Source organism: Leptonychotes weddellii, chromosome 10 (assembly GCF_054177405.1).
Source record: "Leptonychotes weddellii isolate Sample4059 chromosome 10, ASM5417740v2, whole genome shotgun sequence".
Lineage (NCBI taxonomy): Eukaryota > Metazoa > Chordata > Mammalia > Carnivora > Phocidae > Leptonychotes > Leptonychotes weddellii.
In genome coordinates, this window is record NC_138378.1 from 54,973,051 (window position 1) to 54,999,817 (window position 26,767).

Consider the following 26,767-nt stretch of genomic DNA (forward strand, 5'->3'; position numbering starts at 1 on the left):
AGGCCCTGTAACAGGGGCCCGTGAAGACCTAAATCATTATATGCATGCCGGCAGCCTCAGCCCATCCATTTTCATCCGCAGGGAGAAGACAGTATGCAAGGCTAGGGATGGGGGTGGGGGAAACGAATGGGTGTTCCCGGGGGGACTCACTCGCTTTCTCGGTGCAACTCTCCACCCCAGAGATGAGGCGAAGTGAGTGCAAGGAGGCTGGGAGTAGGGGGTGGCGGCAGTTTGTGTTACGCGGAGAAGGGACGCCACGCAAAAGCGAGGACCAGGGGACTGAGGCATGACTGGGTGAGGGGAAAATGGGGAGAACCCCTCCTGTACACAGTATGCCCCTCCATACGTACGCAAGTTGAAGGACAGTCGGCCGGGCTCTGCACACCGAAACAAGAGAGGGCAAGTCCGAGAACCAAAAGCTTTCAGGGAAGATGACTGCTGTTACCTCAGTCGCGTCCAGCCGAAGTCTGCGTTCTGCAATCCGCAGAACGACAACCTATCCAGAGCCGCCCAGAGCTGGTTTGCAGCACGCAGGTCTGCGTAACCCCAGTCCAGCACCAGCCCTAAGCAGATTTCGCCATGTTTATTGTGGTCATGAATGGCTTCTCCTCCTCCTGGGTTTTTTTTTAAACCCTGAAAGTTTTAAGGCTTTTCGTTCTTTTCTAGTCTTCTGGGCTCGAGAAGAGGCAGGGGACAAGGGGAAAAGAAGAGCCAGTGTCTCGCGAGTTCTGCCATCACTCCCTTACTTTTCGGCCCGCCCTCACTAAAGATGGCCACCAGCAAAAAATGGTGCAATGACGCAAGCGGCGCTGTCCTGGTTGCCAAGGAGACGCGAATACCGGAAATGCGGAATTCGGGGAGGGCGCGCGCGCTAGGGCTGTTGGAGGGTGGTCCGGCTCACAGGTCCTGACTGGGAAGAAGTCGGCAGGTCCTGGCAGGGGAGAGCTTTGGCGGTGACAACTCGGGGTATAGGCGGCTTTAACGGGATGGAGTCGCGAGTCGCGGGCGCCCAGGCCGGCGAGGCTGAGCGAGCTGTGGGCGAAGGCCCAGCAGACGGCGGCGCCTCTCGGGGGCTTCAAGTCTCGGAGCCCTTGGGAGCCGCCCGGTGGAAGCTCCTGCGGCAGGTAAGGGATAGCCCACCCACCTCACCTTTGCATCTGGTCACTTCCCTCGCAGGTACGCGGCGAGCCACCGGCCGCGACTCTCCTCTTGGCAGCTCTGGGAGTTCCCTCGTAGTTTTGCCGGGAGCCACCTGCGAAACGCCCCCTTGCTTCTACTAAGGGTCCCACCGAAAGCGAGGAATTAGGGTGGGGCGGGGAGGGGGCAGCCAACGCTGAGTTCCTAGGAAACTCAGATGGAAGTAGATCTTCTTTTGGCTATTTGTCTGCATCCGGGGGACTTTTCTCTTTGCTCACCAATCCAATTGGTGGGACCGCCGCTCCCCATCCTATGCTGCTTCTCTTTCCTGCTTCTGTTTTACTTCTTTCCCCGAATTTCTTCTGCTTCTTATCTGCCAGCCTGAGTCTGGTTCAAAGTTTGGCCCCTTTCTTGGAGATCTGCGTGGTTGACTGTGTTGGGACTCTGACGTTGCACGTGCTGTCGGTACAACGGAGTGTGGAAGGTGTATCAAGAGCTACTGCCTCTGTCTTTTGGTGGGATGTCAAGTTTTCATATTGATCTTGTAGTTTGAAGTGATCAGCGAGATTCTTGGTGTCCGAGGTGGACTAGTTCGGGTGTATTGGTTTGTTTAATGGCTGTTATTTTCTAGTACTTAAGAGTTGCTGCTGTTACTGTTGCTTCAGTTGTATGCAAGTTTGACAGATTTCTGATTTGACATCGTCGACCCTCTTTCCAAACTTCTCCCCCACCAAACTTCTTGAAGTAAAATCTGTTTATTGTTTTGCACACCAGTGTTACGCCTCTGCTGAGGTTTCCTTCTGAAAACTTGACTCAAGAGGACACTTTACCTTTCTGACTTGTATTTCGAGAAGAATTTTCCAGCAGCGGCTACTTTATTTGAGATTTGTGTTTAGTATTTTGAGGGTTACTTTGTTTGCAGTTGTCTCCAGTCACCTTTTCATATGGTGTCATGACATAACTCAGTGGTCATTTCCTTGTGGATGCTTTGAAAGTCTTTCCAAAGCATTGATGATCTGGTTTTGTTATTAATGTTACAAAATTGTAGGGTAAGAAATGCAGGTCCTCATAGATCATTATCATAGGAACTTTCTACAGTGAAATAAACATCAGTTAAAGTTGAATTATCGATGTAGTCAATTAGGGCCTTAAATTAATCAATCAAATCTTACTGTGATGGTTTCAGTGATTCTTAAAATCTCATTGTGATGATTTCAGTGATTCTTACTATAGTAAGAATGCCAGTTGACCAGCACATATGTTCGTTCTGAGCTGCTGTCTACATCAGAACCAGGCTAAGCTTTAGCTATGGCTGCCATTTGTACTCCCCACATGTTTTGACATTTAATGTTTTGGTACACGTGTGTACTCTGCTTAGAGTCTTATCTTCTTTCCTATTTGTTGAATGTTCATTTTTCAGAACTACATTTTAATGTCTTCTAGGAAGCCTCTCCTGACTGGGCTGAGTTAGACCCTCAGCTCACTCTACCAGTGAACCCCGTATCATATTTTTTGATCATTTGATTAGAGTCCGTCTAACTTACTAGGATGGGAGTTCTCCCTGGGAAAATATGATATTTTATTGATCTCCATCCTCTGCACGTTGCACAGTGCCTGGCTAGTTTTTGTTTTGTTTTGTTTTTTTTAGCAGATATTGTTAAGTGTTGTGGAAAACCTGAGAGTAAGAACAGGCTTTAAGTGGCCCATAGTATCAAGTCCTCAGTGTATTGTATCAGTTAGCTGTTAATGAGTAACAAGCAACTACAACATTAAAATGGCATACACCAGTGAGCATTTATTTTGTTTGTGCATCTGTGGGCCACCTGGGAATTGACTGACATAGGCTGTCATCAGCAGACTGGCTCTAATCCTTGGACCAGTTGGCCGACATATTCTCCTGGTGATGGCAGAGGTATAAGAGAGCAAGGGCAACCACCAAAACACATTTTAAGCCCTTGCTAACATCCTGTTGGCCAAAGTAAGATACTTGGCCAAGCTTAAAATCAAAGGGCAGAGAAGTATACTCTTTCCTTGAAGAGGGCAAGAAAGGAAGTGAATATTTTTCCATAATAAATCTAATCTACCATGTATATTAAACATTTGCAAGTACTTAGTAAATATGTCTCAAATGAACCATCCACATCTTGTGTGCACCCAGAACTGGAAAACCCAGGAATCTAAACAGTGATAGAGATATGCAGCTCTCTCTCATGGGACATCTTCATGATATCTACTTGTGTCTGCTTGTTTTCTTCTTCATAATTCTGTCATTCCCTTTCCCCACAGGGCTTCAATGCTATCTAACGGTCCTTCACTTTAACTGTTCAATATCTTTTTTGGTTTTGTAATTAACCTTTTTTTTTTAAAGAAAAAACCCTATTGACCTAGTTCATCATTTTATACCAGGTCACATGACTTGCTGACTTTTGAGCCTAGTGCTCACTTTAATCAGATGAAGACTATGGATCAATATTGATAGAAGCTTTGGATAGTATTCTATTTTCCTCTTTGTTGGGTCTCATTACCTGATAGCAAAGATGGCTACTGGCAACTACAGGCTTTCATCATGCTCTCAACTAGTGATCCAGAAGAAATGACCCTTTTTCTCAACACCGAAATAATGTCCATTAAATGACTCTAATAGGCCAAGCTTGGACCAGTTGTTGGGTCCAGGAGAATGAGGCACTTTGGCTACCTGGGACATTAGCCCACCCTGTGGCAGGGAAGATAACAATCCCATCATTATTTCATAGGTTGAGGGAGGGGCAGTTCCCAAGAGGAAGGGAGGTAGGGGAGGTGAAAAAGTATCATGACCATTACACACGTATTCACAAACACCTACAGAATGAATAATCTTACCTAGAGGTCTAATACTTGACTTAATCTGATTAAGGGAATATTTCACAGTATAATTTAAATTAAAACACGATGCCATATGTTTGAAACTATCAGTGCTGAAAGAGAGCATGATTCTTTGCCTTTTCGTAGCTCTCTGATGTTCAGCAAATTAACACCCCCTTGTTTCTTCTCTCATATAATTAGTATCTATCCCATAGGGTTGTTTGAAGATTTAGTGAAGAGTGTGGTAAGACATGCATTAATTCTTCCTTAGACATTTGGTGTAATTTGCTGATGAGCAATCTGGGTCTGGTGTTTTCTTTGGTAAGATTTTTATTTATGCATTGTATTTTTATTTTTATTTTTTAAATTAGTTTTAGAGGTAGAATTTAGCAATTCATTAGTTGTGTATAACACCCAGTGCTCATTACATCAAGTGCCCTCCTTAATGCCCATCACCCAATTATCCCTTCCCCCCACCCACCTATGCATTATATTTTTAAAATAGTTTAGCACTATTCAGACTTTTTGTCTCTTCTTGTGTTGGTTTTGGTAGTTGTATTTTTCTAGGAACTTATCCATTTCATCTAAATTTTCATAGTTTTTATAATATCCCTTTGCTATTTTTTAATGCCTGCTGGATCTATAGTGATCTTCCTGTGTCACATTCATATTTATATTTTCTCTCTTTTTTCTTCTTAGTGTTATCAAGGATTTGTCAGTTTTATTAATCTCTTCAAAGAACCAACTTTTGGTGTTTTAATCCTTCTAGCTATATTTTTGTTTTCTACTTTATTAATTTCTATTTTTTAGGGAGCTTAATTTGCTTATTTTTGTAATTTTTGCAGTGGATGCTTAGCTTACTGATTTTTAGCCTTTCCACAAGTTTTCCTCTAAGCGTGAATTTATCTGCATTTCATATGTCTTGAAATGTGTTTTTATTATTCAGTTCAAAATACTTTCAGATTTCCATTGGGTTTTCTTTCTTTTGGTTCATAAGTTATTCAGAAGTATATTGCTTTATTTCCAAATATATTTGGTGTTTTAGGTAACTTTTTAGTTATTTTTCATTTGATTATGACTATTAGGATGTTCTATATCTTCAAAAAAACTTTCTATTATGGGAAGTGTCAAACATATACAAAATTAGAGATAATAGTATAATAAGCACTCAGATATCCATAAACTTCAACAATTTTTAATTCCTGACCAACTTTATTTTATCTCTATTCTCTCATCACATCCTCCTATCTCAGATTATTTTGAAATGAATCTCAGATATATCATTTTTTCCTACAGATATTTCAGTTGTAGGAAATATATATATATTTTAAAATGTTTTTATTTTATTTTTTAATTTTTTTTAAAGATTTTATTTATTTATTTGACAGAGACAGAGATAGCGAGAGCAGGAACACAAGCAGGGCAGAGGGAGAGGGAGAAGCAGGCTTCCCGCTGAGCAGGGAGCCCGATGTGGGACTTGATCCCAGGACCCTGAGAACATGACCTGAGGCGAAGGCAGACGCTTAACGACTGAGCCACCCAGGCGCCCCTATATTTTAAAATGTTTTAATAAATTAAAAAAACCCATTAGTTTCTATTATACTTTATTCAGATTCAGAGCTCTAGAGTTTTTGCTTAACATCATTAATCTCACAGCTATATTTGTTTCTCCCATACTTAAAAACCCAGTTTTCAATGACCCCCAACAAAATTACTCATTTGATTTATCTTAAAACAGATACACATACACGCACTCATGAGACAGGCTCAGAACAATATACCTGCCCCTGCCTAGGTAGTAAGTTTTGAAATTCAGCTTTTACCCTCTAAGTCCACAGCTGTAAAAGGTGCTGCTTGTCTTCTTAGCTCTTTCTATTGGAATTGGATCAATGTCCCCACAGGGAGAGTGATTGCAAAAGCCAGGCTCACCTCTCTAGATTTATTTCCTTTTTAAGTTATTAGACTGGTAAATCTTTACTAGTTCTCTGTTTTGTTCTTTGTTCTCTGCTACCTTTAAATAATGTTTTAAGATATTCTGTCCAGGGACGCCTGGGTGGCTCAGTTGGTTAAGCATCTGACTCTTGGTTTCGGCTCAGGTCATAGTCTCAGGTCCTGGGATTGAGCCCCACGTCGGGCTCCACACTCAGCATAGAGTCTGCTTGTCCCTCTCCCTCTGCTCCTCCCCCTGCTCACTTTCTTTCTCTCTCTCCCTCCCACTCTGTCCCTCTCTCTCCCACTCTCTCAAATAAATAAATAATAAAAAAATCTTAAAAAAAAATATGTTCTGTCCATCTTCTCTAGTCGTCTGCAGTAAGAGGTTGGTCTACATTATCTAATCTGCTATTACTGGGAATGAAAGTCCCCTTACCGCTTAAACTTTGAACATCTGACATGTGTTTATATAATATGAACACAATATTTGTTTTTATTTCAAAGGTTCTGAAGCAAAAGCACCTGGATGATTGCCTGCGACATGTATCTGTAAGAAGATTTGAATCATTTAATCTGTTTTCAGTAACAGAAGCCAAAAAAAGGGTAAATGAAGAGGAAGTTGGTGCATGGGTCCGATATACAAGTGTCTTCTATCCTGAGTACAGTGTTTCTTTAAGGTAAACCATCACTCCAGTGACAATTTGTTTTTGAAGTATTTTTCTCTTGTAGAAAAAAAGCAGTCTAATAAGAATCTCATTATTCATTCTATTGAGTTTGCAGGTAATCTTGATCAGAACTTGGGTTTTGCAGCATTGTGTTAGGAAATCCTGCTGCTTTAACTGGGTTTTGTTGTAGTCTCAGAACTAAAGAAAAAAAATTCTCAGGAATGTAGCAGCATTTGAGGACAAAGTGGCTTGCAAATCAAAAGGTTCTTTTAACCATTCTCTCATAGCATTTGACAAAAAACCCATTTCTTTTTGAGGAGGCAAGGAAGGCTGAAAGTGAACACAGAATTTTCCAGACTACTCTTCAAGTAGTAGTTATCTGAAAAATCAAGCTTTGGTATTTTTCCCATTCATGTTTTGTCATTTTCAGAATAGAATCATAAGAATAGGAGGAGAAAATTCAGCTGAAAACACTGATATTGTGAGAAGCATACAGACTGTTCTGGCTTTAAAAATCATTTAAAAACAGACAGGAGAGTTGCAAACTGAAGTAACAGGATACCATTTTTACTGAATTAATTTTCTCTCACAGTTATAGTCTAGCATATTGCAATATTACTGTAGGTGTTTGATTTTATAAAATCTTCCTTTTTTGACAAGATTTCACAATTTGAAAGGGAGGGAGGAGCACATTTACAGTAATTGTAAGAAGTGCAAAAAACATTTTAAGTGGAATGTGACTGAATATGGTTTAGGTGAGGCGAAGAATAATTTTAAGAAAAAGAAGTTTTCACAAAGGATGTCTATTTATAGTATATGTTTCTTGAACTATTTCGGTTTAAAGTATCTAAGCTTTAAAAGACATCATAATAGCTTAAAGTTTGGGATCTGGATAAAAATTGACGAGGGTGAGCAGAGAAGAACAATTAGGATCTGGTTTCATAACTATTGAAAACTCCAAAAAGAAGATAAAAACCTAGGGATTTGTGAGCTTGCCTGTATATTCATTATGAGATTCTGATTCGAATACCTCAACTGCCTCACATTCTGATGGAGATAGTTTCGTTATTCCTTAGAGAAGGAGGAAAAATGCATTACATGCTTACTATGTGCCCCCTACAGAGCGAGGTGTCTTGATGTATGCTAATTCATGTAATCTTTACAGTAACTCTGTAAAGTAGAAATGGAAGATGATTAAACAATTGGAAGATAGTATCTATAAGAAGATTAAAGAGAAGGAAGAACCGAGTGATCCAATAGCAGTCTTCAGGTGTAAAGTTCTAAAACTTACCCTCTACATCCACTGGTGACAAGATGCAGTAAGTGTAAAACGTGCCAAGCATAATTTCCTGACGTCTTTGAGGTCCTGGTAAGGGTTAGCTAGAGAGAATGTGACATCTTCTGTTCTTTAGAGTTTTCAAACCAGGACGTGGTTCTTTGGCAGATGACCCTGATGTAGCAGGAACCCAGGCTCCAATGTAAACTGAGACACCTTTCCAATGGCATGGTTCTTTGTGATATATCCATTTTTCAAAAAAAATAAATGCAAGTCGCTTTGTATAAATATGGCATTAAATCCTCATTTATGGAGAGAAGACAGGTGACCAAGCTAAAACATTGGCCACAATGGCTACCAAGATTTATTCTCTCTCTCTTTTTTTTTAAGATTTTATTTATTTATTTGACAGAGAGAGAGACAGAGAGAGAGAGCACGAGCAGGGGGAGCGGCAAGAAGAGGGAAAGGGAGAAGCAGGCTCCCCGAGGAGCAGGGAGCCTGATGCGGGGCTCTATCCCAGGACTCTGGGATCATGACCTGAGCCGAAGGCAGTCACTTAACCAGCTGAGCCACCCAGGCGCCCCAAGATTTATTCTCTTTTTTCAAACTAGTTTGTTTCTCTCCACATTAGTAGTGCAAAAATAACAATAGCTTACATGTATTCTAGAGCTAAACACTATCTTAGAATAATTTTGAAAAGATCATAACCACATTAATAAAGGCTGACCACTGAGTGACTACTATATGACAAGCACTGTTGTGAGTGGTTTACATGTATTAGTTTATTTAACCTACACAACTGTTTATGAGATAAATACTGTTATTATCCTCATTTCACAGATGAGCAAAGTGAAACCCAGAGAGGTTAAATGACTTGATCGAGGTCACCCGGCCAATGATTGTACCTCTATTCAAACCCCAGTGGTCTGGTTCCACAGCCTGTACTTTTAAAAACTTTTATGTTGAAATAATTACAGAAGTTCAGGAAATTGCAGAAATAGCACAAGGAGTTCACATACCCTTCACCTAGCTATCTCCACTGGTAACATTTTATATAATGACAGTCACTGTCTGCACTTTCAACTTCTGCACATGCTGTCTCTCCTGAGGCAATCATGTATCCACTTATTCATTTTACAGATGAAGGGATTGAGGCCAGATAAACTAATTTCCTCATTGATTATTCTGAGCATTCTATTTCTTACTCCATAATTCTGTTACTGTATAGGAAATCATTGAAATTACTGCAATTGCTTAGGTAGGGGAGGATATCAGCCAAGAATAGTTCATTCCATTCCATTGCCAATTTTGTTCACGTTGATTTCTTTTACCACTTCCTCTTGTTTTCTGTTATCTGCCCAACATGGATCTCCATTCTTGTTCATTTAATATCTCGTATCTTTTCTCAACCCGCTTCCATGACATTTCTTTAGCTACCTTTATCTTCTTCAGTATTGTTTGAATTGTGAGCATTCTAGTTTAAAAAAATTACTTGCAGTAGCTAAAGGTAGTGGTTTAGAAGGTAGTTTTGGAATGGAGTACCATTATTTTCATCTACATTTTTTGAACTTTGTTAAATCAACACTATGGAATGATTGAAAAAAAAAGTGGTGAATAGTTTTAAATAAATTTAAATCAACAAATATTTAATGGTACCTTCTATACAGGTTAACAAAAAGAAATGTAAGATATATTATCCTCAAGGGTTTTAAATATGTGAAAAGTTAAGTAATAAAAATATTAAATAAGAAGGAAAGGTAAGCATCCATTCTCAGAACTCTCATTAGGCATGCATAACTAATTTCCAAAGGCGTGGAAGATGTCATACAAATTAGGAGTTTAGAGGTGAGAGTGATTTTCGGAAGGCCTTGAGGGGTTTAAACTGGATCTGGAAGTAGTTGGAACTTCTGAGGAAAAGGGAGAAGTCATTTCAGATGAGGGCAAAGGCACTAGAAAATAGCCAGGGGGAGAAAGTGCAAGGCAGAATCATTAGTGGCTCTTAAGAACCATCACAATCTCTAGGGGAACCGTGGTCAATACATGTTATATGACGGCTCTGCTTCTGGATTCTCATAAAGGGCTGAGCATTTGAGAGGTTTTGATCCTCGGAGAGTAAAAATACCCCATTTTCACTTTCTCAGTTCTTATCATCTGACGTCACCTGCTCCAGTTCAACAGAGATGATGTATGTAGTGATTAATACTTCTTATCAGTATTTGTTTTATCCTTAAAATTTCCCTGTGTATTAATTTCTGTCTCTTTAAAGTTTTATTAGGCTTGAAATGAGTATCCTAAGAGGGTAATAACTAGATATTTGTGAATTCAAAGTACATAGTTGTATTTTGTTTGTATTATTGAAAGGTATGTAAGCAGTGGCCTAAATTAAAACTTGGACCATTATTTTTTGTCAGCTTTGTATGATGATATTTAAAATGAAGGAATAGCAGGGAGAAGTAGGCAAGTGAGAGTAGAAAAATAAAATGAAGGAACAGAGAATTTCCCTTAGTGGCTTTTCATCAGAGGCAAAAGTTTGGACAAGGTAAAAGTTAGTTAGACAAAATCCCCAAGATGTGTTGTCTTCTGTGTATCTGAGGATAGTTGACTCTTTGTTCCTAAGTGAAGTACTGAAAGTTAGGAAATTAAAATCCAGGGTATGACTCCTACTTTATTCCTTGGCAAAGTCTTTCTGTCTTTCTGGTACTTTATTTTTATTTCTTAGAACCTTATAGAAGAGGTTCTTATAATTAGATAGATGTTTGTATAGAGAACATCCAGGAGATTTTTTTTTTATAAAGGTTTTATTTATTTATTTGACAGAGAGAGAAACAGCTAGAGAGGGAACACAAGCAGGGGGAGCGGGAGAGGGAGAAGCTGGCTGAGCAGGGAGCCCAATGCGGGGCTCCATCCCAGGACCCCGGGATCATGACCTGAGCCGAAGGCAGATGCTTAACGACTGAGCCACCCAGGCGCCTCCATCCAGGAGATGTTTAAAGCTCCCCCCCATCCTGCTGTTGTATAATCTGCAATTTGTTATAGTATTTTGTTATAAATAGTGTTTACTGTATCAGTGCTAGAAATTGTTTCCCACTCTCCAGATTTCAACTCAATTTCAGTGCAGTAAGACTTTGCATATTCTGGAAGCTTTAAATACTTGCATTATATTTGGAACCATAGAAGTCCCAAGTTATTCATTGATAAATGTGTGTATGTCACAGGTGTAGAAAAAGCTGAGAGGCCTGAACTCTCCTCCTTTCTTTCAATAAGACTACTGTTGCCATGGTAATTGCTGGATTAGAAGCCTAGAGCTTTTAACTTTTGGCTTGTCCTGGGAGCTTAGAATGGGCAAGACATCAGGAATGACTTTGTCTTTGACTGTGGTGCATCTTTCTAGTACAACAGATGCACTACAGTCAGGTCACATATTGCTTCTCTAGGGAAAGGAAAACATAAAAGCTCCATCCCACTGAATTTAGGATGTACTCTGAGTGCTCATGAAATAACTAGTGATGGGACTGGTATGCTTATGAAATTAGATGTATGGCAGATTATCATTACATATGTGGTATATCATAGATGCCCATTTAAAGTTTGGCAAGGCTGGCATCTGAGACAAATATGAATACTGAATTCACATTTAAAAAGTATAGTTTTAGGGGTTTCTGGGTGGCTCAGTCGGTTAAGCGTCTGACTCTTGATCTCAGATCAGGGTCTTGATCTCAGGTAAATCTCATGACTCAAGCTCCACATGGAGCCTACTTTAAAAAAAAGTATAGTTTTAATGTTAGTAGTGATATTAACAGCAGAGGTGAGTATTAAAACAGCTTTTGTTCTCTTGTATTTTATTTTATATTTGAGAAGGAACTTTATAGAACCTTTCAAATATGATCCAGTGTATGCAGAAAATTAAAAGACTAATCCACTGAGTCATGTTTTCATAGAACTTAAATCATGGATATGGGCTAATAGAACTTAGTTTTTTAGCTTGTTTTAAACTCCAGTCACGATTGGTTATGTAGCTTGCTTACATATATATGTATGCATGTAACTGTCTTACTCTATCCTATTAGCTTCAGATGTACATCATAATGATTCAACATTTTTATACATTATGAAATGATCCCCATGATAAGTCTAGTTACCGTCTCTCACCATCCAAAGTTATTATATTATTAACTATATTCCCTATGCAGTACATTACATCCCCATGACTTATTTATGTTTTATAACTGAAAGTTTTTTTTTTTTTTAAAGATTTTATTTATTTATTTGACAGAGAGAGACACAGCGAGAGAGGGAACACAAGCAGGGGGAGTGGGAGAGGGAGAAGCAGGCTTCCTGCGGAGCAGGGAGCCCGATGTGGGGCTCGATCCCAGGACCCTGGGATCATGACCTGAGCCGAAGGCAGACGCTTAACTGAGCCACCCAGGTGCCCCAGTTTGTTTTTTTCTTAAAGATTTTATTTATTTATTTATTTTTGAGAGAGAGCAGAGTGTGTGAGTGGGGGGAGGGGCAGAGGGAGAGCGAGAGAATCTGAAGCCGACTCCATGCTGAGCTCAAAGCCTGATGCAGGGCGTGATCTCACGACCCTGAGATCATGACCTGAACCTAAATCAAGAGTCAGATGCTCAACCGACTGAGCCACTCAGGCGCCCCAATAACGGGAAGTGTTGTACCTCTTAGTGCCCTTCACCTCGTTCACCCTCCTCCCCACCATAAACAACAGTTTGTTCCTGCATCTATGAGTCTGTTTTTGTTTTGTTTATTCAGTTTTGATTTGCAGTCCCCTGATGACTAATGATGTCCATCCTTTCATGTGCTTTCACTTGTATGTGAAATCATATGGTATTTGTCTTTCTCTGTCTGATTTACTTCACTCTTTAGCCATTTATTTTTGAAAGACCTCCAAAGCATGTTGCATCTAGAATCAAACCTTTTCCTTCTGAAAACCTCTCTTCTTCTTCTAAAGCCTTTTAGGGCCCATTTTACTCTCTGGCTTTTCCTTTCTTTCTTTTTTTGGGGGGGGACCACTTTTCTTTTTAATCAAGATAAAATTCGTATAACATTAAATTCACCATTCTAATTAACCGTTTTAAACTGAAATTCAATGGTTTTCAGTATATATTCATAATGTTGTGCAGTCTAATTCTAGAGATTTTTTTCACCCCATAAAGAAACCCCATACCCATTCGTAGTGATTCTCCATCTTCCTCCTCCCCCCCAAACCCTGGCAACCACTAATCTACTTTCTGTCTATATGGATTTGCCTATTTTGGACATTCCATATAAATACAATCATACAATATGTGGACTTTTATGTCTGGCTTCTTTCACTTAGAGTAATGTTTTTGATTCATCTGGGTTATAGCATGTATCATTATTTCATTCCTTTTTTATGGCTGAATAATATTGTGTCATATGGATAATACCACATTTTGTTTATCCATTTATCAGTTGATGGACATTTGAGTTGTTTCCACTTCTTGGCTATTATGAATAATGCTACTATGAACATTCATATGTAAGTTTTTGTGTGACTGTGTAAGTTTTTAACTCTCTTAGGTATGTACCTAAGGGTGAAATTGCTGGGTCGTGTGGTAAATCTTTGTTTAACATTTTGAAGAATGGCCAAATTGTTTTCCACAATGGTTGCACCATTTTGCATTCCTACCAGGAGTATATCAGGGTTCCAGTTTTTCTCCATGTTTGCCAGCACTTGTTATTTTTATTTTAGCCATCCTCGGGGGATGAAGTGATATCTCACTGGTTTTGATTTGCAGTTCCCTGATTAATGATGTCCAATTTTTTGCCCATTTTAATTGGGTCATCTTTTTGTTGTTGAATCATGAAAGCTCTTTATATATTCTGGATACTAGACGTAGTGATTTGCACGTATTTTCTCCTATTCTGTGGGTTGTCTTTTCACTTCAATGATAGTGTCCTTTGATGGACAAAAGTTTTTAATTTTCATGACATTCAGTCATGAATCTTACCTAGTTTTTCTTTTTCTTTCTTTTTTTTTTTTTGTGCTTTTTATATCATATTTAGCCCTGGCTTATTTTTAACCTCTAGTTCCAAACTCTTGCTATCTTTAGACTTTAGACTTTTCCTCTAGTAGCTTTTTTCCCCCTCTTCACATAATTATCTGCCCCAGTGACTTGCTCCTTAGTCCTCCTTACTCCATAGGCCATTCTTGGGAAAAGCTCAAAAGTCCTCAGTTCTAGGATAGCTTAAAGTGCTTGTGAAAAATAACTTACAACAATTTCTGTTGTTAGTGTGAGTGGGGGGTGAGGGGAAGAGCATAGGGAGAGGGAGAGGATTTTTTTTTTTTAATTAACATATATAGTGTATTATTAGTTCCAGAGGTCAGTGACTCATCATTTGCATGTAACACCCAGTGCTCATCACATCACGTGCCTCCTTAATACCCATCACCCAGTTACCCCATCCCCCTACCCACCTCCCCTCCAGCAGCCCTCAATTTGTTTCCTGTAGTTAAGAGTCTCTTATGGTTTGTCTCCCTCTCTGATTTCATCTTATTTTATTTTTCCCTCCCTTCCCATATGATCCTCTGTTTTGTTTCTTAAATTCCACATATGAATGAAATCATATGATAATTGTCTTTCTCTCATTGACTTACTTCACTTAGCATAATTGAGGGAGAGAATCTTAAGCAGGCTCCACACTCAGCACAGAGCCTGACTTGGGGCTCGATTTCACGATCCTGAGATCATGACCTGAGCTGGAATCAAGAGTTGGACGCTTAACCGACTGAGATCCAGGTGCCCCAACAGATTTTTTTTTTTTTAATCACCACTGGAAAAGTATCTCAAACCCTATGACCTATTAACATTTGGGCCCATTTGTATATGAAGAATAGCATCTTTTGTAAGTATTAATAAAATATCAGTAATCAAATTAGGTATTTCAGGGGCGGGCTGTCAAGTGAATAGAGATTAGAATTAAAAGGAGTGGAATTAAGGTTAGTGGGAAAAAGATAAAAAACAATTTGCCCCCCCCCCGACATTTAGAACCTTCTAATTGTGGATTGTGCAGACCTGAAGATTGGTTAGTTCTTTTTTTTTTTTTTTTAGAGATTTTATTTATTTATTTGAGAGAGAGAGAATGAGACAGAGAGAGCACATGAGAGGGGGGAGGGTCAGAGGGAGAAGCAGACTCCCTGCTGAGCAGGGAGCCCGATGCGGGACTTGATCCAGGGACTCCAGGATCATGACCTGAGCCGAAGGCAGTCGCTTAACCAACTGAGCCACGCAGGTGCCCTTGTTAGTTCTTTTTGACTGAAGTTCTGAATTTGTTGGACTGGTATAGAGGAAATCTATTTATTGTTGGGTGTGGTTCTGGAGGTTGATGACTTATTTTTCTTTTGAGATTCTCAAAAGTAAGGTTTTGTTTTGTTGTCTTTAATAATCTATCTCACCTTTATATAGCTAAAACAACAATAAAAATTATTTACTAATACTTTAAAATGTACATTAATCATCAAAAATATCATTACATTAAATATTCTGAGAAATGTATTCTGTTATTTCTTTTCCTTCTCCCTCTAGTGGGCAGAAAATATTTTGAAAATGTAACAGGGAAGGGTTTATTTGTATTGGGTGGGTATATCACAATACACAGCCTCAGCTTTTAAAAAATTTAATAAATCTTAATATTTCAGAATCATTAAAGAAAATGCTTTATTTCTTTCTAGGCGTAATAATGGATCTTTGAATGTTGAAGATGTTCTTACCAGCTTTGACAATACAGGCAATGTTTGTAAGTTATATGTTCCCTTTGTGGAACTATTTTTAGTGTTTTAAAAAGTGGATTTATAATTAGTGTTTTTCTCACTGATATTTATTATAATGATGTGTGTGCATAGGTGTGTGTGTGTAATATAAACTCTTACTGTTTTTAGCTGTGAGATAAGCTTCATATAAGATGGACCTACAAAGTGGGATAAGGCTATTTTTACACTTTGCAGTTATGTGTGTGAGTGTGTGTGTGTGTGTGTGTGACAGAATGTAGGTCAGAAGGAACACTGGACTCTCCAGTACTATCCCTTTTGTTTCTTGTTTCCATTTTGACCTTCTCAGTTAATCCAACACATCGGCTCTTTTTTCTTTGCTGTGTTTTAGGTACTTTCTTTTCCACTTCCTGCTTCTTCTCTTTTTTCACTATGGAATAAAACCAGAACATTTGTTTTCCTTGCTGTTAATACAATGCTGGAAGGTTTTTTGTTTTATGCAGCGTTATACTATAGAACACATTGTCTTTTCATCTAAGCTTCTGATTGTCGTGATAGATTTCTCCATTGAGAGAATCATTTAAATAATTGTCATGCCATATGATGAAAGAAATCAGCCAAGAATATCTTTATATCACTGTGTTAAGCAATATACGATGATCAGAGCTGTGTATTTCTTCATGTGTGTTACTTAAGATATTTTTCTTAACATAGTGAATTATCAGTTTAATATGGCCTTTTTATTTTTATTTTATTTTTTAATATGACCTTTTTAAATGTAAAAATGGTACTCAATACTTTTTTTCCCAAAGGAAATTTCATAACTGTATTCTCTGAACTAAAATAACATACTTTGCTAACAGTACTACTTTATCAGATGCCCTCTAATTTTAGATCTGCATAGAATAATGTTCAGCGATACTTAGGCAATAATTTTGTTTTTATGTCCATATATGGCAAGCTTTTGATAATATATAAAAATAATTATATATTTTGTCACTAAGGAATCTATAAGTATCCCCAAATTACCCAAAAATATTTAAATAATATGGGTTTCTTTTTCATAGATAGTGACAAGTGTACCTTTTAGTTTCTACATGTTGGCACTTGCTGAATTCTTTCCCATTTAGGCATATCTCATTTTATTGGGGATTAGGGCTAGTGGTGGTTGAGGAGACATTCTCCTTTAGTTCTGGGGTAAGGTGAAATAACATTAAGTCAGGTTATGCATGTATAGTTTAGGAACATGATCCTAGAATGTTAAATGTGGAATTTTTAATTCAGTGATGTAAAAATCAAGCATTGTTTCCAGTGGCTCAGTATGAAATAGGGCCACTAGCTGGCAGCATTATGTAAAACAAAAATACATTCCTAAAGGTCTATGCTATTATTTTATACATGAATAACTATCTTGTCCTTCTCTGACATTTTTCTCATCAACTTGTTCCACCGTACCTTCATCCACCCCCAGTTGTTGCATTGATAAATAGAGAAATTGCATGCAAAAGGTATTTTTTCACTGATGTATTGTTTGGTGGGAAGGTTTGAGTCTTTGGAATGAGACTCATCTACATTTGAATCTTGGCTCTGAAATTCATCTTGAGCAATTTATATTATGTCAGTTTATATCAATTTATATTATTTCTTAGAACTGGATAGAATATATAGAAAGTGTATAACATATACTACATTCCTTATAGTTGACACTCAGTAAATGGAAGCTATTTATTAATTATTACTGGTGATGAGTGCCTCTAAAATGTCTTTCCATCTTTTTCTAATAATGAAGATAATATTATTAAGGTTGTTCTCATGTTTTAAAATAAGCTATTTTGATTGAACTAACAAAGCAGGAAAAAATAGATAAGATTACCAAAATAGTAATTTATTAAAATGTCTTGTCACAAATGTTGCATTAAGAACCTGAACATATTGCCAAATGATAGAAGTAGTGACAAAAATAAGACTTATTAGGGCGCCTGGGTGGCTCAGTTGGTTAAGCGACTGCCTTCGGCTCAGGTCATGATCCTGGAGTCCCGGGATCGAGTCCCGCATTGGGCTCCCTGCTCGGCAGGGAGTCTGCTTCTCCCTCTGACCCTCCTCCCTCTCATGCTCTCTCTCATTCTCTCTCTCTCAAATAAATAAATAAATAAATAAATCTTTAAAAAAAAATAAGACTTATTAAAACATATTGTTTAGTGTAACTTTTATATTATCCTCTTATTTTAAAAGAAAAAATCTATACTGATATTTTACTTACTGATAAATTGGTAAAATCCTGTTACAGTAGCATAAATATTGATTATAACTTTTATATAATCTTTGCCAAGGCTTAAAGTGATCAGTGACAGAAAAAGTGATTTATTGCTTGACGCCTCAAATGTTTTATTTTACACTAATAGTGGTATTAGGTTGAGTTTGTGAGTAGAAACCCCAGCAGAGGGCGCTACAATCATAATTCTGTCTCACAGTCCGATATAATTGGAATAAATAACCTGAAAAATAACGGTAAGTCTTCATCATGTAAACATATGAAGATGTGTGCTTAAAAATTTCCATTTGATTTATTTCTCATATATTTATTTATTATTATTTTTTAAAGATTTTATTTATTTATTTATTTGTTAGAGAGGGAGAGCGTGGGCGAGAGAGAGTGAGTGAGAGTACAAGCAGGGGGAGCCGCAGGCGGAGGGAGAAACAGGCTCCCTGCTGAGCAAGGAGCCCGATGCGGGACTCAATCCCAGGGCACTGGGATCATGACCTGAGCTGAAGGCAGCCGCCCAACCGACTGAGCCACCCAGGCGTCCCTATTTCTCATATATTTACTATATTCAGCAATTCATCAATACAAAAAATAGATTTTCCTGAGTTATTTTTGAGTTAATTTTTTTTTGTCTTTTGTTTTAAATATAAGTTTAATTTTTATACTTCTGGCTTTAAATAAAAGAATACTTTTGGTCTTGTTAATCTTGATAGCAAGAGTTCTGTATAAGAATATCTATTCCAGGGGCGCTTGGGTGGCTCAGTCAGTTAAGTGTCTGCCCTTTGGCTCGGGTCATGATCTCAGGGTCCTGGGATCGAGCCCTGTGTTGGGCTCTTTGATCAGTGGGGAGTCTGCTTCTCCCTCTGCCCCTCCCCCTGCTTGTGCTCTCTCTCTATCAAATAGATAAATAAAATCTTTAAAAAAAAAAAATCACCACTGTGGTAGTACACTGATGGTACACTGAAAGATATTTAAATGAGGAAAAAGTTTCTAATACTATGAGAGAACCAATAGATGGAATTATTCATTTGTTTCAAGAATAGTTTCCAGGTTAATAAAACTTCCTGATAGTAGGAAAAAAATAACGAAAATATTGTATAGTTATAAAAACCTGATATGTGTATATGTACAAAATGTGTGTGTGTGTATATATATATATATACACAAAATATATTCATGGTTTAATAGAACCATTAATCCCAATTTTAAGTTAATTGTTAAAACCAAGTGATGATTTTATTCACTGTAAATTTTCAAAGATGAAAGGTTCAGTTTGACTTCCTGAATTTGTTTTCTAACCAGAAAGATACGAAAAAATCTTTAATTTTGGGTAATAAATGAAACTTCTAGATAGTTTCTTATTTCCTGATATATTAGAAAATATTTTTTATATTTACCTTTATTATTTAGAAGCATTTTGTGTTTTTAAATATATGACCTGTAAAGTGTTTTATATTTTTGAGCTATCCTTTCAGAGTTTGAATTCCTTCGAATGTTGTAAGAAGAAATTAAAAATGAATCTCATACAATCATTTTGGCATAATGATTCACTGCTCTATAGAATATTTTTGCTATCGTGGGAAACACATTATTTTGAAAGCCAGGCTCCCTTTTTGCGTATCTCTATTTAGGAATAGGTATGCATTTCATTCTTTAGGTTCTACTACTTTAGAACCTGCTTCCTTTTCAAATATCAAAGCTGTTCTCTGGAGAGGTTATGTCTGCTATTGATTCATCATGCCTGGAAAGAGATGCCATCTTGCTACCTAGGGAGAAGTATAGGATGGCATCCTTCACCTCAAATGAAGTGCTGGCTGCTTCTGTGTTTCACATAACAGGTCACTCGAATACTCTGGGTAACAGGGGAGTACTCTGCAAGCACCAGAGTAGATCGCTTACTCCTGCTTTCCCTGTGAACACAGTCTCCTTTCCAGCAAGTCCCTAACCTCTAATCAAAGAAGCCCCACTATGCTGTGTCTCTTCCAAACCCACTTTCTCTTTCTCCAAAGTCATCTCTTTCCTCTACTGAAATGAATTTTTTAAAAATGTGATTCTCGGGGCGCCTGGGTGGCTCAAGTCGTTAAGCGTCTTGCCTTCGGCTCAGGTCATGATCCCAGGGTCCTGGGATCGAGCCCCAGATCGGGCTCCCTGCTCCGCAGGAAGCCTGCTTCTCCCTCTCCCACTCCCCCTGCTTGTGTTCCCTCTCTCGCTGTGTCTCTCTCATAGAAATAAATAAAATCTTAAAAAAAATAAAAATAAAAATAAAAATGTGATTCTCTCCAAGGCGTAGTTGATTCAGATTTGGTTGTTATAGTATATAATGTAACTATTTGGTATTTGTAAAATCTCATTAGTGCTTGGGGTTATAATAGCTTCATTTGGACTTTTTTTTAGCATATCATCTTTCATTTGACAGCTTGAGCAGATGAGGTAATACTTCTTATACGATTTATTGTGTACAGTATATGCAATATAATATGTATAAGCCTTTAAAGGATAGGAAGTCAATAATAATATATCACTGCAGTAACCTAGTGTGTGAATCAGGACTCCTGGTGAACACTGCAGCTTAAATTTGGGGAATGTATTGGTAAGACCCCTTCTGCCATTCTTTGAAAAACATTTTTTTCTCCTGGCTGGGCTACATGACATGGGGTTGGTATCTCAGTCTCCTGGAGAAATTTGTGGACCCTCTGCCTCATATACTCTCACATGTGACAATGGTAATTCTTCCCCCCCCCCCCCCCCCGTGAATCCCAGGGCTGACCTGGACTTTTAATGCACACAGGTACAGTCTCCTGCTTCTAGATCCTTCCTAGTGTCTGATAGCAGGACCTGTTTTGTGATGTATCCAAAACAGATCTCTTTCAGTTTAGTAATAACTAAGGATCTTATCCATTTTAGCTGCATTTGGGAAACCAAGAGAAGGTAACCATCTCTCAGGAAATATAGTACGGATTTTTAGGTTTTGTTTCATTATTATTGTGTTAAATAGTTAGGCCTGTAATATTAGTGGAATATCAAAAGCTTCAGGTATATCAGCTTAGATTTAAAAATTGTTTCCTCATTCAAATAAAAGTGTGTGTGTACATGCACGTGCATGTATGTGTATAGGTGTATAATACATATATGCATATCCATGTGTATGTAGATATAGATGTATGTATATAGAATATGTACTTGGTATAGTCAAAGTACCTCTTTGATTAAAAAATGAGAAATTTGGGCTTTTATAGATAATTGCTCTCTTTTTAACTTACTGGGTTCATGGAAGGATCATGGAATATGAAGTTCAGGTTTTAGTTCTGCCATTTACTAGTTGTCTAGGTGAGTCTTTGAACAAATCTAACTCCTTATTATGATTGAATAAAAAACAATAACTTATAGTGTGGTAAACATAATGTTAGGTAATGTGAGAGCTCTGTGTAAATTATGTGTGTATTAGTATTAATATCATCTGTCTCATTTGTTATTCTTGAACCTTTTCAATATATTTGATATTGGAAAATAGCACAAGGGGCGCCTGAGTGGCTCAGTCATTGAGCGTCTGCCTTCGGCTCAGGTCATGATCTCAGGGTCCTGGGATCGAGCCCGGCATGGGGCTCCCTGCTTGGCGGGAAGCCTGCTTCTCCCTTTCACACTCCCCCTCCTTGTGTTCCCTCTCTCACTGTGTCTCTCTCTGTCAAATAAATAAAATCTTAAAAAAAAAAAAAAAGAAAATAGCACAAGATAGGAAATATTTTTAGTGTGTGCCGTCCTTAATATTTTTACATTATTTTGTTATGTGAAAACATGGTGCAAAGCTACGTAATTAAAACAGTGAGTGTCAATGCAGAAATACACATATAAAGCAATGTTTTAGAATAGAGGGTTCGGAAAGACATAAATATACGTGATTTATCATATGATGAAGATGGAATTTCAGTAGGAGAGGAAAGGATGGATTCTTCAACAAAGGGTGTCTGGAACCATTTATTAGAAATTTAGAAAAAATAACAAAGCTGAATCTCTCCTTTATGTTATGTAGCAATATAAATTTAAGTTGGATTAAATATTTAAGTAAAAATCCTCACTCCTAGATATTTCAGATAAATAATTTTATAATATTAAAATAAGGAAGACCCTTCTAAGTGTGGCCCAAACCCCATGAATTTAAAGGTGAATATATTGACTAAATAAAGATTTAAAAAGCATCAAAGAAGTTGAAAGACAAATGACAAACTGGTTATTATTTGTGACATATATGCAGAGAAAGATGTATTTTCTTTATTGAATAAAGAGCTCCCACAAAGCAATAGCAAAAACAGATTGCAAATCTATAAGAAGAAGATAAAACTTAGCCAAAAATTAGGACAAGTTATTTCACAAAAGTAATACCAATGCTCTACAAACAACACATCAAATGATTATTTTACTAGGAATGAAGTAATGAAATGCAATTAAAACACTGAGATATCATTTTTGTTCATCAAAAAGGCAAAGATGAGAGAAGATAGGCAATAATCAGTGAATTATAGGGAAATGGGGCTTTTCAACTACTGTTGGTTGGAGGGTAAGTGATTCCACTTTTAGAGGTGATCTGGCAATATTTTTCATAATTATAAGTATCCATATCATTTTGATTAATAATTGCTTTTCTAGGGGCGCCTGGGTGGCTCAGTCGGTTAAGCGTCTGCCTTCAGCTCAGGTCACGATCCCAGGGTCCTGGGATCGAGCCCCACATTGGGCTCCCTGTTCGGCGGGAAGCCTGCTTCTCCCTCTCCCACTCCCCCTGCTTGTGTTCCCTCTTTCTCTGCGTCTCTTTCAAATAAATAAATAAAATCTTTAAAAACAATAATTGCTTTTCTAAAAACTAATGAAACCATTATAGAAAGATGGAATATAAAAGAGTTCATTGTAGCACAAAGAACAACTGGAAAAAGCATCAATCTTTAATTTTAATTGACAGGTTGATTATGGATAATCCATGGAAATGGAGTATTATATAGCTGTACAAGATCTCTAAATCATATTAGGTTAAAAAATCACTTTGGGAATATGATCTTATTTCTGTAAAATACATAGATACCCATTAAGTATGTGTGTACGTAGGTACATGCATAGAACTATATCTTAATGTTCATCATGTTTTGTTGGGGTACTGGGGTTATGAATGATTATTACTTTCTCCTTTATACTTTCCAGTATCATTTGATTTTTTTATGGCACATGCTGGTTTTATTTATTTATTTTTTTTAAAGATTTTATTTATTTGCGAGAGAGAGAATGAGAGACAGAGAGCATGAGAGGGAGGAGGGTCAGAGGGAGAAGCAGACTCCCTGCCGAGCAGGGAGCCCGATGCGGGACTCGATCCCGGGACTCCAGGATCATGACCTGAGCCGAAGGCAGTCGCTTAACCGACTGAGCCACCCAGGCGCCCGGCACATGTTGGTTTTATAACTGGAATAAGCAATGTTCTTTTCATTTCAAAATAAAAAGTAGGTACTCTTTAACTTCCAAATTGAGTATTAATTTTTTTGAGTGAAAGCTGTGATAAAATCTCAAATAGCTAAGGACAGCTCTGTGAAAAAAGGGAGCAATTCATTTTACCAGTGAAAAATATAAAATATTTGTTTTAAAATAGCACGTTTCTCCAAGGAGCTCAGACCATGTTAGATGTCAATGTATTACTCTCCCAATACTCTTATGAGATAAGAAATCAGAGATCAAATCATTCTAGCCCCATATTACACTGGGGGGGAGTACAAGAGGCTTAAAATGTCAGTCAGTGGCAGAATATTGGGCTTGGGCATAGATAATTTACAAGTTTTGTTAAAAAATAAATTTTAGGTTTCAGTGCATTATACAGTTTTTACATTGACGGTCAGTTTTACATTTTACATTGATGGTCAGTGGCCCTGAGACTGTCGTAGGCCCCAGTTTCAGTGGGGAGCTGGTGGTATGCATCACTGGCACTGGATTTGGCACTTTGCCCTTTTTTTTTTTTTAAGATTTTATTTATTTGAGAGAGAGCATGAGAGAAAGAGAGAATGAGAGCACAAGCAGGGGGAAGGGGGAGGAGGGGGAGAAGCAGACTCCCTGTTGAGCAGGGAGCCTGATGCAGGACTCGATCCCAGGACTCTGGGATCATGACCTGAGCCAAAGGCAGATGCTTAACTGACTGAGCCACCTAGGTGCCCGGCACTTTGCCCTTCTTGAGAATCACAATGTACATGTAGTTTGTAGTCTTTGTGAGAAAGAGTTTTGAAGGGTAAGTTAGAAAAAATTTCTAGAGGGTAGGCTAGGTTTCTACATGGTAGTTTTCCTAGCCATATATATCTCCAGCTATCTGACTACCTAGCTCCATAGTTGTCAGGGAGGTTTTTTCTTTTGACACAGTATTGGGTAAGCATGTCCCTAAGTCATAAACAGAGTCCTACTCATTTGTTATTAATATTTACCAGGGAGGGAACGTTTAGAAGACCTCTTGTTTTAGTTCACTTTTAAAATTTTTATTTGATTGAAAAATGGGCAGAGGACCTGAATAGACATTTTTCCAAAGAAGACATACAGATGGCCAAAGGCACATGAAAAGATGCTCAACATCACTCATCATCAGGGAAATGCAAATCAAAACCATGACAAGATAACTATACCTTAAGCCTGTCAAAATGGCTACAATCAAAAAGACAAGATAATAACAAGTGTTGATAAGAATGTGGAGATAAAGGAACCCTTGTGCATTTTTGGTGGGAACATAAACTGGTATAGCCACTGTGGAAAACAGTATGGAGTTTCCTCAAAAAATTAAAAATAGAAATACCATATGATCCAATAATTCTACTACTCAGTATTTACCCAAAGAAAGTGAAAACACTGGGGTGCCTGGGTAGCTCAGTAATTAAGCGTCTGCCTTCGGCTCAGGTCATGATCCCAGGATCCTGGCATCAAGCCCTGCATCAGGCTCCCTGCTCTGCGGGAAGCCTGCTTCTCCCTCTCCCTCTGCCCCTGCTTGTGTTCCCTCTCTCGCTGTGTCTCTCTCTGTCAAATAAATAAATAAAGTCTTAAAAAAAAAAAAGTGAAAACACTAATTTGAAAAGCTATATGCACCCCTTTGTTTATTGCAGCATTATTTACAATAGCCAAGGTATGGAAGCAACCCAAGTGTCCACTGACAGACAAATAGATAAGGAAGATGTGATATATACACAATGGAATATTACACAGCCATAAGAAAGATGAGATCTTGCCATTTGTGACAGCATGGATGGACCTGGAGGGTATTATACTAAGTGAAGTAAGTCAGACTGAGAAAGACAAATAACATGATTTCACTCACATGAATCTAAAAAACAAAACAAGTGAATGAACAAACAAAAAGCAGAATTAGACCTATAAATACAGAGAACAAATTGGTGGTTGAAGAGGGAAGGGGGGGGTGAGGAGGTGGGCAAATTGGATAAAGGGGTGTGGGAAATACAGGCTTCCAGTTATAGCATAGGGAATATAGTCAATGATACTGTCAAATTGTTGTATGGTGACAGATGGGAGCTACACATGTAGTTAGCATAGCATAACAGAGAAACACGTTGAATCACTGTTGTAATAGAACATTGTGTGTCGACTCTACTCAAAATTTTTCATTTGAAATAAAAAATTATAGAGTGGGAATGATTCTCTTTGATAATAGGAGGTGCTGCTATCATGAGAAAAGAGTGAAATAAACCCTATAATCCTTTGTAGATTCATCACATGTGTTACGCTTAATCACTGCAGTAACACTGGAATGTAGTTCATATCTTTGCCATAAACCTGCTAGTTTTTCCCTCTTTTAAGTAGTTGAAGGAATGTTCCTAATTTAGGTGCCTCCAAGTTTTAGCAGAAGAGATATATGCCAAACAAATCTTTTTTCCCTTCCCCTCTGAGCAAATACTGAGTAGTACTTCTTTTTCCATCTTCTTTTAAAGAGCTGCCATTTTTTTTGCACCCCCCATAGGATTTATCAGGGGCTTTGTGAATATTAGTCCCATTTAGTCTTCTTAACTTTGCAAGGGATGAGGAAACTGATACTCAGATAACTTGCTTAAAAATTAATATTTAGTAGGTTTTTACACAGGAATTTATAACTATTCTATATTTCTTGAAGGTAGCATTTCCCCAAAGTGGCGAGAAATGAATTTTAAAAGTTCACGGTGGGAATTGGAACTAAAAGTGGTAACTTGGAGTGCTAGAAAATAACTTTGGCAAATGGAAAAGAATTCTGTCCAGTGGATTGTATCTCAGAGGAGACTGATAAAAGGTCACTGGAAATGGGCTCTGTAGAGTTCCTGAGAGGTAGTTGACAATCTAATGGAGTGGGGATTTGGGGAGTGAGAATCGGGCAAAAGAATGCATTTTCTCTTAATAGTCTGAAACCTAATGTGGCTTTTGTTTTATATCAGGGTTTTTTTTTTTTTTTTTTTCCTCTTTGGGCAGTGCTGCTTTTTTGCACAATAATACAGTAGTACCAGTGATTTATGTTTTTACATAGCCCTTTCTCTGAGGTACCCAATGCGTTTCTCAAGCTTATGGCTATAGTGATATTTAAGAATTGCTTAACATAGGGGCGCCTGGGTGGCTCAGTTGGTTAAGCGACTGCCTTCGGCTCAGGTCATGATGCTGGAGTCCCAGGATCGAGTCCCGCATCGGGCTCCCTGCTCGGCGGGGAGCCTGCTTCTCCCTCTGACCCTACCCCCTCTCATGTGCTCTCTGTCTCTCTCATTCTCTCTGTCTCAAATAAATAGATAAAATCTTTAAAAAAAAAAAAAAAAGAATTGCTTAACATAAATATAAGTCACACAAAAAGCTTGGCAGAAAGGATATTCTTGTCTTTAGCAAAGTTGTTTGGTTTGTGGCCAGCCTTTCCACGGGGGAATTATGGATATTTG

At 38.0% G+C, this 26,767-nt stretch overlaps 2 protein-coding genes across 11 annotated transcripts in view; one reads left to right on the top strand and one right to left on the bottom strand.

Annotated features, from left to right (window-relative positions):
• Nucleotides 1-709, bottom strand: part of PREPL (prolyl endopeptidase like) — a 78,948-nt gene extending 78,239 nt beyond the window's left edge. For 5 of the 6 annotated variants that reach the window (XR_014149259.1, XM_031017059.2, XM_081833483.1 and 2 more), the window contains exon 1: nucleotides 351-709. The gene's annotated coding sequence lies outside the window, so the exon portion shown is untranslated. The remainder of the gene's footprint in view (nucleotides 1-350) is intronic. The other variant, XM_031017060.2, reaches the window with a different exon arrangement.
• Nucleotides 710-793: 84 nt separating this feature from the next.
• The window catches only part of CAMKMT (calmodulin-lysine N-methyltransferase), a 715,155-nt gene continuing 689,181 nt past the window's right edge, over nucleotides 794-26,767 (top strand). The window contains exons 1-3 of one of the 5 annotated variants that reach the window (XM_081833495.1): nucleotides 794-1,124; nucleotides 6,415-6,587; nucleotides 15,563-15,627. In XM_081833495.1, coding sequence (XP_081689621.1) covers nucleotides 987-1,124; nucleotides 6,415-6,587; nucleotides 15,563-15,627 — 376 coding nt within the window. In that variant the 5' untranslated portion in view covers nucleotides 794-986. The remainder of the gene's footprint in view (nucleotides 1,125-6,414; nucleotides 6,588-15,562; nucleotides 15,628-26,767) is intronic. The other 4 variants (XM_081833493.1, XM_081833494.1, XM_081833496.1 and 1 more) reach the window with 4 other exon arrangements.